At 45.9% G+C, this 15,604-nt stretch overlaps 1 protein-coding gene across 3 annotated transcripts in view; it reads right to left on the bottom strand.

The window, feature by feature from the left end:
• The window catches only part of samd11 (sterile alpha motif domain containing 11), a 52,614-nt gene that overhangs the window by 11,235 nt on the left and 25,775 nt on the right, over positions 1 to 15,604 (bottom strand). For all 3 annotated transcript variants that reach the window (XM_030055271.1, XM_030055270.1, XM_030055269.1), the window contains exons 5-7: positions 9,987 to 10,079; positions 5,943 to 6,107; positions 24 to 177 (exon numbers count right to left, since the gene is read on the bottom strand). In XM_030055271.1, coding sequence (XP_029911131.1) covers positions 24 to 177; positions 5,943 to 6,107; positions 9,987 to 10,079 — 412 coding nt within the window. The remainder of the gene's footprint in view (positions 1 to 23; positions 178 to 5,942; positions 6,108 to 9,986; positions 10,080 to 15,604) is intronic.

Genomic DNA, 15,604 nt, shown 5'->3' with positions numbered 1-15,604 from the left:
GTGTGTGTCTCTGTCTTTCCTACCTGTCCGTGTAGTGTGCATCTCGGTGCTGCGGCAGACCCTGCTTGCGTCTCTGGCTGGATGAAGAGGAGCTGCCAGCCGAGGGCAGGTGAGCCTCCAGGGCTCCTGGGTTCCTCACCGCTGCAGCCAACGCCTCCTGGCGAGCACGCAACACATCTGGATGGTGGTGGGTGGGTGGGGGGAGGGGGGTTGGGGGGTTGGAGAGAGAAAGACAGGAAAATTTTGTTGGCATGACGAAGGTGTTGAGGCAAACAGGAAAGAAAACAGGGAGTTGCATAGAAAAGTGGAGGCAGAGACAAGAGGGGGAAAGAGAAGAGGGATAAAAACAAACTTCAAAGTCGTTCACCTCTAGACTCAGCATAAGATACTTTAAACATTGACGACGTTCAACATTTTAAACTGAAACGCACTGCATGTTGGCTATAACTGCGAGTGTTAAGGTTTCAAAAAGCTTTCCTTTGTGCTGTTTGGGGGCTAAAGTGTGCTGATACCTCGCCAACACCCCAATAAGTCATTTCTAAACTCAATTCAGCTCATTCTACACTGCTGCTGAAAATGATCGACATGCATTTTCTAATCCCTGTGTTGAGCCAATATAAACGCACACACACACACACACGCGAACGCACACGAGCACGCACGTGGAACAAAGATAAACTCAATACACAGACTTTGGCACAGGCGTATGAAATTAGCACACACCGGGCAAATCCATTTTGCACGCTTTTGAGCTGACCAATTTCAAGCAAATGTGAGGAAATGAACGGATGGAATGGGTAGAAAAGAGAAGGGTAGAAAAACAGTGGAAAATGAGTGTGCGTGTGTGATAATGTTTTCAAAACAAATAATGGCCTGTGTTTTTGTGCCATGTAGAGCGACCATGAAGCAACTTCACACATGGGGTGCCGAGTGTTTTTACCCCCGCCTCCCATCACCTTCTCCATCTATCTGTCTGCCCTCTCCCTCTGCTTTCTGCCCTCTACTGCCGGCCTCGCTCCATCTCTCTCTTACTTCATCCCTCCATCAACTCTCTCTCTCTCTCTCTTTCTCTCTCTCTCTCAACCCTCCCGTTCTCTCTCGCCCTCGGAGGAGAAGAGGCCTCATCATTATCAGCTAGGCCAGGCCACACCAGGAGACATGGCTTCTAATGAGAGAAAAATCCATCCTGCTCTCTCTCTCCTCCCTCGATCTCACCTCTCTCTCACTCCCTCTCTCTCTCATCCTCTATCTCTCTCTCCCCCACATCCCCCTGTCTCCCTCCTCCTCAGCTCCCCCCCTCTTTTTTAATTAGACAGATCCCTCAGGAGCTAGGGGCCATTTCCGCCGCCGGTGCGGGTGTGATGTGTGTTTGTGTGATTTAGGTGCTTGCGTGTGGGTGCTCGGATGTGAGTGTGTGTGTGTGTGTGTGTGTGTGTGTGTGTGTATGTGTGTTGGGGAAGCTGAGCGGGCGCCTGGGTGGGGGGCGTGGAGCGACAGATATTAATGCGGCCTAGCTCCGGTGTATCGATCTGTTTGCTGCGCCAGGCCGCAGGGGACTCGGCTGGCGGCAGACAAGGGTGGGTGTGTGCATGCGTGTGTGTGAGTGTGTGTGTGTGTGTGTGTGTGTGTGTGTGGTGGGGGGGTGGGGGGAAGGGGGGTTGAGAGATAAGGGAAGGATCAGAGGGAACCGGAGCCCAGGAGCACACACACACACACACACACACACACACACACACACAGGCACACACAGTCTGTCATGCAGCTGCATGCACAGTGGAGGACTTGACCTCTGTGAGTTGACCATGGCTCATCACGACTGTGGTCACCAACCCGCTGCACATATTACTTTGATTTAGTTAAACGCAGACAATACAAGAGTGTGTGTGGAGAGTCACAGCGTGTTTTAGTAATTTCTCCGCCTATCATTCCCTCTGTTTTTTCCTTTCACTCTGTTCTTTTTTTCTACCCCATGTTTGTAAAATTGTGATAATTGAAAGCTGTCCTCTTACCATTTGCTCCATCTCTCTCTCTCTCTCTCTCTCTCTCTCTCTCTCTCTCTCTCTCATTCTCTTTCATGTGAATAGAGAGGAGCAGGGTCACCTGGGGCTCTACCCTTCAGAGAGAGAGAATGCGAGGGTGTGTTTGTGAGAGAGTGTGTGTCCACATGCACTCATGCTATAGACAAGAGAGTAGGTACACAAATCCAGAATTTCTCCTTAAAAACTCTTTGTGAGAGGTTGTTGAAACACAAGGGGAGAGCCCCTTTAACTGCAAATTAGCATCCTAATTGAGGACACACACACATACACAGATCTCCCCTCACTTGAGTTATTTTGGGAGGTCCCAGTTTGCCACTCAGACCCATCGTGCTTATCCCTCTTTTGTGCCATCCCATTTTTCTCTCCGCCACCGTTCCTGGAGTTGGGCCCAAATCCCCTCGGTTAAGCCGGGTTTTCCTCAGCATGAGAATGCAGACGAGCGCCGTGCTGATACAGCTTGGCCAGCCTCATGATGGATTTGGGGGACTGGCAGGTACACAAAGCCGTCATGCATCCGCTAAAGCGCACGATACACCACAAAATTAAGTGCCTTTTTCAGGAGGGGGGGTATTCAGCCCGTATGAGAGGCTTAGGGAACAGTAAATATGCGGCGAGTCCATCGCGTTAGACGTTTGACCATTGGTAGACTGAGCCACTCAATATGGTGGAGCTTTCTAGCTCTGCGCTGTTTTGGATGATAATAAAGAGATGTTGTGTACAGCCTCGTGTTTCCAGTCAGACTAAACTGCTGGAGACAAAACAGAAGAACCCCCCCCTCTCTCCTCGTCCCACCCCTCCCTTCACTTTCATCTGGATCTCTACCCCGTCCTCTTTTTTCTTTTCTCTCTCTCCTTTCATCATATGAAAGAGGGAGGGAAAGCCCTCCTGGCCACTTCTACAGCACCCCCAACCCCAATTTCACCCCCTTTCCAACCCTCCCTTTTGCCCATCAGGTCCAGAGAGAGCCTCCCAAACAACACCTTGCACATACACATATTCACACATACACATACACACACACACACACACACACACACACACACACACAGAGCTCCTCCTCACCCCTGCCTCTTTCACGCGCACACTTTCATTTTCTGTGCCCTCCACTTCAAACACATGAAAGGATGCTCTGCGGGGACCAAGGCTAAAGGGAGAGCTGGAAGGGGGAAAAAGGGGAGGGGGGTATAAAAGCAGTGCTTGAGAAGAGGGAGGTGTGTGGGAGAGATGGATGGGGAGGAGGTGGGGTTGCTGGGAGTTGAGGGAGGGTCATGGGGGCCCACCAGAGACCAGGTCAATGTCAAGGGGCTCTCACTGAAGCGATTCGTATCAGCCTCTCAAGAGACAAAACGCCCGTCCCCCTGTCCCACCTCCACTATAGCTCCAGTCATCCCCCCTTTCCGTGAGAGGAGGGGATGGAGAGGCATGGGGGGGCATAGTGTTGCAGTTTGAGAGAGTCACTTCTCCGAAACACCAAGTGTGCAAGCTTGTTAATAGGAGGAAGGGGAAGATGTGAAGGGAGTGTGATTGGAAGATGAGTAAAAGAATAAAGGCTCTGTCTCAAAAAGCAAGGATGATTCCTATTTAGGTGTCATTTCTGAGTACGAGGTACAATTTCTGAGCTTGTGGGACCTTTTTTTTTTTTGGTCAGTCTGAAGGGAAGCATACAGAGGTCTTTAGGCCAACAGGAAATCCTGCAATGACTGGCAGCGTCGTCTACGTCTAAGAACAGAATTTCTGCAGCATCCGTTTAAATGAATAGTCGGTGGAAGTTCAAGAAAAAGGTTTGCGAGATATGAATTTGTGGCTGCAAAAAAATAACGACCGACTGACATTTTGAAAACATTTTATGTGAAAATTATTTATACATAATCACATTAATTCACTGTTGAAATTACTTTTACTGCTCAGATTGAGCACCCCGGGGTACCAGTATCTGCACATTTTAGTGAGCTAGCTTGCTGTATGGTAGCTAACATTATGAGAGGCTTGGTTACTGCAGCAACCTGAAACAGCCCACTGTGTAATTCGATGTTAGTCAAGTAATATTTCGTTATACGGTTGTCTAAATTTATTAACATTTTGGTCAAAACAATTTCCTAATAAGGAATGTTCCTAAATAGGTAGCAAAACGATAGGAAGTTTTCTCATGTCTGCTCCTGGTTATAGGCAGTCTGCTGGTAGACGGAGTGAGGTGCCAGGTGCAGAAGTGAAGAGGAATATCAACAACACCAAAGATTTGGCTGTCAGGGTGGGCTGGCAACGCTTGTGATGCCCGTGGCTTATCATCCGCTTAGAGGAAATGACACACACACACTCTCTTTTCCCACAAACATCACAGTGGATGTAAACACACTTAATTACTATTGAAGGAAATTCTGCCGTGATGTGTGTTTTAAAAGGTAGTTTTGTGACCCCGGCATCATTAATAAACCATAAGCTCGCATCCTGTATGTATGTGCTTGATTTCTTGCTTTCCAGCTCTGGAGAAAGTTATTTATTCTCTCTTTTCTACCCGCTCCTCTCTTATTTCTTCCTTTGACCATTTCTATCATTCTCTCAATTCTCTCCCTCACCTTTTTTGCTCTTATTTCTGGTGTCTCGTTCTAGCTCCGTTTCTTCTTCTGCACATAGAGGAAAAGCTTTAAGTGTGACTTGGAAGAAGAAATTGTGTGTGCAGAATAAAAGGACTGTGCGGAAACTACAAAATGATGTGGAATGTAGAAGTAAAAGGGAGCGGTATGTCTGCATTGCGCCAGAGCGTCTGCCTCATACGAGCAACGTTTCTGGGAAGGGAAGCCAGCGATCAGACTGCACCCTGGGCCATAAAACCCCCACAATGCACTGCACCTCGCCTCTAACTCCTCTAAGACACAGGGAAAAGGCAATTAAAGCATTTATAGGCTTCGCCCCCTAGATTTGCAGCCAGCAATTAAAAATCATTACTAATCAAATAAAAATAAAAGTAGCTCAAACTACGATTCGACCAGGGCATCGATCGAATTTATGCTACTGCAAAAGGGCTCATAAAGCCCAGTGGCAATTAATGTTACATTCTTTACAAAAATGGGAGAAAAAAGGTTAACAGCTGATGGCAGGCACAGTGAAATGAAAATAAAGCCAACTTATAAAACTAACCCAAACGAGGCAACTTTTCTCATTTTCTTTTTTCCCTATCAATCTACAACTCTCTGTCTAAGCCTACAAAACTGTATTATTACCAGCTACGACCAGTAAATTTTACGTGTCTCAAGAAATTGAAAAAAAGGGGGGTGGTTTCCAGGGTGTTGGGAGATTTAGAGAGCTGGCAGGCAGCCAATGAGAGCGTCTGGATCAATCAAAGCACTGGCGCGTGTGTAGGCTGTGGGTGTTGTTTACAACTCAGAGTTGTGGTGGTCAGAAATCACCCTGAGTGACACTTTGACATTGGGTGGGCAAGTGCTGCAAATAGAAATGTCAGCAGTCTCCATGGCTTGCATTTTACACTGGCAGCAGGGCGGCACACTTTAACATGGCACCCAGCGCACAGTGCAACATACTGGGGTTACAAAGTAGCACTGCATCTGGGTGACTTAGTGACAGGTGATGGAAATGGGTGCTTTTTATAGGAGTCGGTGCAGTGCTTCTGAAAGAAACTCTTTGAAAGTCAGTTCAGACTAAAGGAACCAAAGGAAAAGTGGTAGCTGTAGATCTTGCATGAGTCAATTCTTACTGGTAGTGTAGGGAAAGCTATTTTGAAGTTAAAGCTCAGCTGCACACTGGGATGTGGTGTAACAAGCTAAATCTGAGTGCACTGCACATAACCCCATCACTTCATGTCAGAGCAAACATGATTACAGTGATGGTAATGATGATGGTCACACACATACATACATACACACACACACACACACAAAGAGAGCATACCGTGGCTGGGCAGGCCCATGTTGCTGGCCAGCTGGTACAGGCGTTGCTGCTGCTCCTCATAGGACCCTTGCTCACTGAGCGCTGACATCATGCGCCTGTAGTGCTCCTCAGGGCTCATGTGGCCGTGGCCGCCACCTGCCTCCACCACTGGGCTCTGGGAATTCTCTGTGGGGAACAAATTTACAATCAATCAGTGATCATCAATGACCAACTCATCAGGGGATCAACATTGATTTACAACCACTAGCTCTAAAGCTCAAGGCCATTAACTCACCTAAACACAGCAGCACGACACTGACTTTTCTGCAAAACACTCAAAAAGAGTCTTGTGCACTTTCTCACATATTGAGGGTGAAAATGGTAAAGATTATGTCTGGTATTCAAGATTCCAAATGGACTTCCACAAATCAATACTGCTAAGAATTTCCCATGGCCATGACCTGTCTATACTAGTCTGATGCCAAAATGTAATTTGGGCAAACGTGGCAAATCTGCAGGGCTGCAATTAGATGGCACGTCCTCTGCAAAATGAGGAATTGTTTGATTTCACTGGATTTCACTAGATGTATGACACACAAAAATGCATGAATGATTATTTTAACACATTTTAATCTCACCACTTTGAATCTATTTGTCAGTGTTAAAGTATGACATCTAAACAACTTAATATTTTAATCGAAATGTCTTTTGATATTGGGTCCCTAGTGCAAAATCACTTCCAGTGGAGTCCACACCTTAATGAAAGTCAACTGGAGGGTCCGGAACATGAGAAAGAAAACGGAAATACAAAATGCAAATGCTGCACGTTGTGAGTCTGCGTACTATAAACATGTAAAACACAGACTAATTAATTTTTATCCACCCGGTGACTTGTATATTTTTGAGGATTACCAGATTTGCTGGCACACATGCTCATTCAAAATTCTGCCAAAAAGTCTTAAAGTCTTAAAAAAAAAAAAAAAAAAAAAAAAAGTCTCTACACAGGTCAATCAGATTGTAGACAGCCATGAACAAATGTCTGCCTTTTTAGTTGTAGCTATACACATCCAGGCCTATACATTTTTAATGGTCTGAGCCTGACCCCAGCACGAACTCGCCATTTCTCAGCCAGAGAGCACTGTAGCATCCAGTGCTAACAGCGGCGCAGGGTCAAAGGTTATGGGGAGAACCTGCACAGTACTTCAACTGTGTGTGTAGTCGGGGAAAAAAAAAAAAAGAAAAGACTCCACTTTCACTGTGTGCGTCTGCGTGTGAGTGCGCAGTGTCATTGCGCTTATGTTTAAGGTGCTGTGTGTAGACGATGCAATTTGCGATATCTTCCATCTAGCTGTCAGTCCCCACATTTAATCTCTCTTTCTGACCTCCCTCCTCCCTCTCCCTGTCAATAGTAACATGATCTAAGGTAAGGGCGGGATGGGAGGGGTAGCAAAGGAGTTAGGAGAGGGGGGGAAAGACGAGGAGGAGGAGGAAGGGGGGAGAAGTAGAGGAAAGCAAGGGTTATTTTTACCTCCCTCCTCCTCATTGAAACCTGAGCCTGGCCCCGGGCAGGCGAGCAGGAGTGGCGCTGAGGAGCGGAGGAGGGAGGAGGGGGGGTGCGAAGAGGGAGGAAGGGAGCGCGCAGCCATCTCTGTCTCCACCGCCAAGCTCCAGCTAATCCACCCGAGGTCCTTGTGTGTGTGTGTGTGTGTGTGTGTGTGTGTGTGCGCGCGTGCGTGTGCGTGCGTGTGTGTGCGACTAGTCCCTGCCTGTCTAAAGTTCTCTCTCTCTCTCTCTCTACACACAGCAGGGGGTGCCGACTTCTCAACAGAAAGAAAAACAGACATCATTTACTCGCCAGCATCCAATCTCTCAGGCTCTATCCCTCCGCTATTTCTCTCTCTTTCTCTATCTATTTCTCCACCTGCATTAGTCATTAAGGGATAGTGTCTGTCGCCAAACTTGGAGGTAAGGAGACGTGGCACAAATAGACAACACACACACACACACACACAGTGATGCAGTGTCAGTGTTCAGTATGGACAAAGCTCAAGGTTAAGACACTGGATCAGCAGTGTATTGAAATTATTTAAATGCAATGCTCTGGCTTGCAGGTTACACACACACACACACACACACACACACACACACTAGATCAGTCTCTTATGCAAATACACTGCAAAAGAGGAACATAGAAGGCATATACAAGGATAGTTTGCATTAAAAGCCCAAGCTAACCAGGCACACATTAACAAGCCTGAGCATATACAGTCAGAATAAAAACACACATGTCCTATTTGTCTTAAAAGGAAGGCAAGCCCAAGTAAACAAACACGCAGACAAATGTACTCATGTAAACACACACACACACACACACACATACACACATACATATATATATATATACACATAAGCCCATGCATATTTCAGAAGACTGGCTGTGTCTAAGTTAGAATATAATGGCTGGGAATAAGTGCACCTCTGTGTCGAGCGAGAGGAAGAGGCTCCAGGCTGCGGTCAAAGGTCAGCCAGAGGGCAAAGGTCAACACTGGTCTCATGCTGAGCTTTACACACTCAGTTTGACCTCCACATGCACAAAAAAAAAAAAAAAAAAAAAAAAAAAAAGCCTAGCCATCTTCTCTCTTACATAGCATTTAGGACTTATGAGATTGTTCTCACTTTTCATTTATTTGCATCTCCCTGCTTGGTCATCATATTCATATTTACTAATGACTGTTTGTCAAAAGTCTCCTTACGGCAGCAGTGGGTTCAGTTTTGAGCCGAGCCCTTTACTGCATGTTATCCCCCTCTCTCTAACCTGCCTTTGCTGTCTCTCTCTACCACCACTATCAATAACGCAGAAAAGCAAAAAAGCAAAAAAGCAAAAAAATCCAATCTGTTGTATCTGAATATCTTATGAAAGCACCAATAGTCATTCCTTACAATCGCCACATTATCAGTATTAAGGATTTTGGTCAAAGATGTTTGATTTTGTCTGTATCGCCCAGCATTCCATCACCAAACTATTTGTGTGTGCGTGCATGTAATTTGTGTGTCTCCAGAGATGTGGCTGCGTGTGCGGCGGGCTGCCCTTGGCTTTGCCTGCTGTATAATGCATCAGTCAGGAAGTCGTCCACAGGAACCCGGAGAGGGAGGCAGGGTGGCCGTGCCAGCTCCACCCCGGGCGCCCGGTTTCACGCCACACAAGGGAGAAATTAATAATAGAGGACGGCGACTGGATTGCAGAGCTATAGAAGGGCACTGCCTTGCTCAGGTACACCGTGTCAGGGTTCGGCTTTTTATATACACCGCTCTGAGTCACACAGAGAACAGGCAGTAAACAGAGAAAAAGCGAGTTTGAGGACGTGAACTTCAAGAATCAGCAGCAAAATCAATATTGCAAATTGTGGAAAAAGTGAGGATTACTTGTTCTAAAGGGGCTATTATTGTAAACTGGAAATGTTTATGTGTATGTGTGTATGTTTAATATGTGTGTGCGTGCGTGCGTGCGTGTGTGCGTGCACATGGTCACGTGTGTGTGACCATGAGCTTAGAGGGAAGCAAACATGACAGCCGGCCCTGTTAATGACTTACTCTCATGACTTCACTGACACCCCTCCCCCTCTGTGTGTGTGTGTGTGTGTGTGTGTGTGTGTGTGTGTGTGTGTGTGTGTGTCTGTATGGGCACGTGCATATGTGTGTGTCTGTGAGAGAGAGAAAGAGAAGTGGGTTGACAGATAGAGGAGGTGAAAGTGTGTCCTCATGTATGTGAGAGAGTGAGAAAGTGTCTTTAAGTGTGTTTCTGTATGCATGTGCGTATATGGGGTGTAAGTGTGTGTGTGTCTGTGTGTGTGTGTGTGTCATCACACTAACCCCAACACACTGACCCACACCCACTTTTTCCTCACTGCTAAATCAATACCACCCAGCTCCTCTCTCTCACTCTCTCCCACCCCTTTTTTCACCCTTTTCTTCAGAAAAATTTAAATGAAATGAGACATCAAAGCACATCTGTAACACCACGCGCACACACACACACACACACACACACACACTGCAGGGTCTTACCTTTGGGGGACACGCTACGTGACTTCTTACTGTCGGAGGGACACTCGCTGCTGCTGTTGGGAGAGAAGCTTCTCCTCTTGCCTAGAAGGTCATCTGGCAGCACACAAACACACAGAAACACAAAGACAGAAAGAGCAGTCAGTGAAAAAGTGAAAAGACAGAAGTGAGAGCTTGGTATCGCTCCTCTGCTCTGTGTGTGTACCTGTATACATGGCAGCTGCTTTGGAAATACAGAGTTGCACGAAAGAAAGAAAGCGAGCCAAAGAGGAAAAAAATGATAGGGAGAGAGAGAGAGAGAGAGAGAGAGGGCAAGTGAAGCAAGCCACGGGCGTCTGGAGATGTGCCTGCTCTGTCAGAGATGAGAGGGGGGCCTGCACTGCCGTGGATGACAGATCTGCCTGGCTTACTCACGTGTGTGTGTGTGTGTGTGTGTGTGTGTGTGTGTTTAAGGGAGGAAGGGAGGTTCTCTCTCTCGCACTCTCTCTCTCTCTCTCTCTCTCTGTCTCCACCACTGTCTCTTTCCAACAGTCTGTCCTCAACTGTTATCACTGTTCTCCCTTTTCTTTTTCCAGATGTTGGCACACGAGCCTCTGACTGGACTAAAGAGCATCATCTGCTCGAAAAAAAAAAAAAAAAATTATCTCAGTCCGTATAATCACCTACTATTTAGTATTTGCCGGCCTCCCTCATCCATTGTCGCTGTCTGTGGGATGGCTACCTCTTCCTACACAAATCTCTCTGATATATTTCTGATCTTTTCATCTCCTCTCTTCCCTCTCTAGGTGTGTTTGAACCCTCCTCCCATCAGGACATCTCTCCCTCCTCCCGTTAACACTCTCCCTGCCTTCCTCCCTTCCTCTTTCCTCCTCCTCCTCATCCCCTGCCGCCAAACAGGAGCAGCCAGTGTACAATTACAGCACCACCACCACCCCCTTCCTCCTCCCCTCGCATCCCTCTCTCTCTTCCTCCCCTTCTATCGCCCCCCCCTCCCCTCCCAAACACACCTCAAATCAATATGGGCCTAATCAGAGTGGGAGGGGATGCAGAGCGCATCACATGCAGCGCTGGCAGGAAGGAAAAAGCCGTTTGTCATTGCTCTATCTCTCCTTCTCTCGCTCTCTCTCTCTCTCGTTCTCTCTCTCTCTCTCTCCACACACACCAACAGCCAAGCCGCAGCAGCAACTGCTTCCCTTCTTTCAGTCCTTTTTTTTTTTTTTCTCGCTTTCTCTCTCACTTCTGTGCATATTTTTAGGGATGGGGGTGCATTTTTTCCCCCCTCTCAAGGAGAACGGCTCTTCCTCCCTCTCTCTCGTCTTGTTTCTCAACAAAGCAATTTTTCATCATTTGTGCAGCATGTGGAAATAGCACACAGAAACAATGCACAAGGTGCGGGGGGGAAAAAAAACAAAAAAAACCAACAAAAAACAGAGCATAATGTCATGGCAGTATACAGACAAACAAACATTTGGCGAATAATGTGCCATGTGTCCACTCTGAATTTTGTTGTTACCTGAGTGACAGGGGAGTGGAGGCTAACCTTTGACCCTTAACCTCTCGCCCCAAGTTAGTGTTATGTTTCAGAGGCAGAGAGAGAGAGGGAGAGAAAAAGAGAAAGAGAGAGAGAGATCCAGAGGGAAAGGATTAGAGAACGAGAGAGAGGACTCAGGCTTTTGTTGGGCTGCTGAAGAAGCCCTGGTGTTGGAGTGAGAGGGAGAGAGAGAGAGAGAGAGAGAGAGAGAGAGAGCGAGGGAGGAGGTTCACTAATGATCCAGTGTTTGATGTTGCCTCTCAGGGCCTGAGGAGATCCACTCGCTATACCTCCCTAGAGAGACAGTGGGGGGTGGGGTGGGCTAATGGACAAGTGCACACATGCACACACACACACACACACACACACACTGTGCGTTTTTTTTTTACCATCTCCTTTATGATCTCTTATTCTCTTTTTGTTCTCCTTTCCATATCATCCTCAGCGCATGTCCTTTCTCCAAACAAAACTAAAACTCTCCGTCTTTGCTATTAGTAGAACAATATCACACCAACAAAAAAAAAAAAAAAACAAGCCTGCCACTTTTTTGTGCATGGAAGGCAAATGTAAGGCCCCATTAGTTAACCCCCCACCCCCTTACAAACACACACACACACACACACACACACACTTCCACCCACACCCGCAGAGACTCTCATGATCAAACACACACACTTGAGTTGTCTCTTGAGCCGACCTCACTCAAGACACTGTGTCTCCTGAGCTAGTGCCCGAGGGCCAGAGATTTGAGGGCGGAAAGCTTTTAAAGCCAATTAAATGGGGCTTCTTAGAGCACTGGCGCTCCCATTTAATGCCGAACCCTGAGCTCTGCTAGTGTCTATGCTAACCCTTCTGTTCCAACCAGCAGTCATGTTTGTTTCTCTGGTCTGTTTCCTGTCGCCCACTTGGAAATATTGTTTATAAGTTTGCAGTAATCCAGATAATATTTTTATTTTAGCTTGTTTGAGCTCTCTGTTAGCACTTAATACAGCCAAACCTAACTTATTATTTGTGTTATGGACTTTTTTTCCTCAGGAAGTCAACCTAATAAACCACATGCTCTGCCCTCTGCCTCAGTTCATCCTCGCTAGTTAACCTCCTCTCCTTATCTCTTCTTCCTCCCTCTGAGGGGTGAGAACAGAGGGATAGATAGAGAAAGGGAGAACAGCGGGACCTCAGCCACTCCTCTCTCATCTGCCGCAACCAAGACGAACCGCCAGACAGGGGAGCATTCCTCTTTCTCTCTCCCTCTCTCTCTCTCTCTCTCTGATTTTCTCTCCTCCCTCATCCTTTCCTCCTCCTCTGTCTCTCCACGCTCCTTCCCATGGAGCGTGGTGACAGCTCAGACAGCCAGACTCCTTAATTCCTCTCTTACTCCGTTAATCTGTCATCTTTATCAGGCCAGGGAGGGGGGCTGCGCGGGGAAAGGGGCGGGGTGGGTGGGGGGTGACAGGAGGGGACGTGGGGTGGGCCGCCAGCCGCGGCCCCCCGATCAATCTCCACATTACAGCTGACAGAATGGTGCTAATAACTTATTGATCCCCCCTCTGCGCGCCGGGGCCTCCGCCAGCCCTGAAAGCCCCGCCATTGATTGGCTTACGGGCCGACGCAGCTGGGAGAGGGAGGGGAGGAGGGGAGGAGGAGGGGGGCGGGATGGGTGGGGTGACAGGGAGGAGGGCAGCGATGGGGAGTGATGGAGATGGGGAGAGAAGAGCTTCCGCCCATGCTGAGGGAAGGATGTACCGCCGCCAACACATGCACATATACACACACACACACACACACACCAACACTGCTCCTCTGTCTCTCCTTTTCCAACAGTAAACCACTGGGGGGGGGGGGTAAAAAGGGAGGAACACAGACAAAGTAGAAGAATAAAAATGATGGGAGGAGAAGATTGAAAGGAGTAAATAAGCTAGAAAAACAAGTTAATTTACTCAAAGCTTTGTGCATGCTGCTTATTAGTGTGTATGAGAGCATGCATGGCCGTATGTGAATGTGTGTATATATTGGAACATACAGCATCGGAGATCCAGCACTATTGTAGTACTTTTTGTTTATTTCCTGATTACAAAAACATCAAAACAGCTAGAGTGACATTATTTTCATGTAGACAATGTACACATCTGCCCTACAAAACCAAAATATAATTTTGTCCCCCAAATCAACAGATCTGACGTAATTTGACAAAAAAAAGAAACTGTACAGTGTTACTTTTACCCTTCACAATCAGGGCAAAAGTAACACACACAGGACAATTGTAGCAGTTGTTGAAATGGACCACAAAGTGGTTTGGTAGCCCATTTTTCCTTGCATATTCATCCCATTCACAACTCAATCATCAAAGGAAATACTGACATGTATTTCATTATGTGTTGCAACAATATAAAATGCAACTTGTCTCTAACTGTTTGTTATACTTGTAAAATAGCCAATCCTCCATTAAAAGGAGCCCAATGGATTCAATGATTTACTTTTGGATAAAAAAAAAAAAAAAAAAAGTTTTGGCTAAGAACTCCTTGAAAACAAAAGGTAGAGACTTCATTTTTTGGCAGATAACACCGTGAGTACAAGTGTTCACCAAGTCCATGCTACACTACAGTTACCCCCCTGCAACAATCGCCCTGAATCTCCCCTACACTCATCTGCTGAAAATGCGGCTACGCTTTGAAATATGAATGTTTGGCCAAACAGAAATTCAATTCAATGCACGATTCACTAGTTGGCAATTTGATTTAAACCTGATGATCTCTGACTACTAGAGGGTGTTGAAAGCACAAACTCAGTCAGTCCTGCTTCCATGTTCACAGTAGATCGCTTGTACAAAACTGAAAGTTAAGAAAAAAATGCTTTGTTGGGATGGAAATGAGGGATACATTTCACTCTTCCAACACTCCTGTCGGATTACTTGGATTATTTTGCCTCTGACCTCCAATTGTGGTGAAGCAGCAGACTTTCAGCTACAAGGAAAGCTGTTATGAATGAAGGTTTTCCTGTCGCCTCAGTGCTAACTGCACTTGCATGATCGATCTGACATTTGGAGGTGTTTATGTGCAGAATACGCCATTTGAGAAAAGTTTTGAATGAAGTTGAAGCAGCAACAGGATGAAGAGGAGGGCAGAATTTAGAAAGACTAAACCAGAAGATAACACCAGGCTGGCTATGAATTGTATGGTGGAAAAAAGATCCACAGTAAAAATGCATGTAATATTGCTTAATGTAACTTTGGGAGACGTTTTTTTTTTTTTTAGATCACAACCACAACTTTTTTTTTTTAATTTAAGAACCATGAATGATTCGGGTCCAATTATTTCTTTTTTTTTTTTTTTTTTTTAAGATTTTTTGGCATTTCTGCTTTATTTGACAGTCACAGTAGAGAGACAGGAAAAGCATGGGTGAGAGAGAGGATGACATGCAGCAAAGGGCCTCAGGTCAGATTCGAACCCAGGATCCTGCGATGAGGACTCAGCCTTAGTACATGGTACGTGCTCTTGGGGCACCCCCCAGTTCATTATTTCATATCGATTCAGGAAAAGTCAGTGTTTCATTCTATTATTTCTTTTAGCAGATCGATAAAGTTGAATCTGCAAAATGTATAATCAATATTTCTATTCAATCAATGAATTGCTACACCTGGCTATACTGGATACCTTTATATGACACTACTCAATCTTTATATTGAAACCATAGCCAGTTTATGGTGCAGCTTTCCTTGGAAAAATCCTCCAGCACTTAGGAAGTGATGCATTTTTTTATTATTATTATTTCTGATAGATATAGAGAGATAGAAAGATATACTTTATTGATCCCAAACTGGGAAATTCTTAAATAGCAACAGCCTTTTTTTTTTTTTTTTTTTTTTTAAATAAACAACAGGAAGAACAACTCCAAGGAGAAAGTCATCATACTACCAGCAAAATGTTTTGACAGTGAAATAATATTGGAAAGTGAGGTGCAAAAGCACAATGATCAAAGATGTGACCAAAAAAAAGATTTTCTGGATTGCCACATTAATTTCTGTTTGAAGTTTCTTTAACATGCCTTCAAAGACTGGAAAAACAAAGTTTTTTGACTCCTATATCAATTTTAT

This window comes from Myripristis murdjan, chromosome 7 (genome assembly GCF_902150065.1).
Source record: "Myripristis murdjan chromosome 7, fMyrMur1.1, whole genome shotgun sequence".
Classification (NCBI taxonomy): domain Eukaryota; kingdom Metazoa; phylum Chordata; class Actinopteri; order Holocentriformes; family Holocentridae; genus Myripristis; species Myripristis murdjan.
Note: the sequence above shows the minus strand (reverse complement) of the source record. Positions and strands in the feature narration are given on the sequence as shown.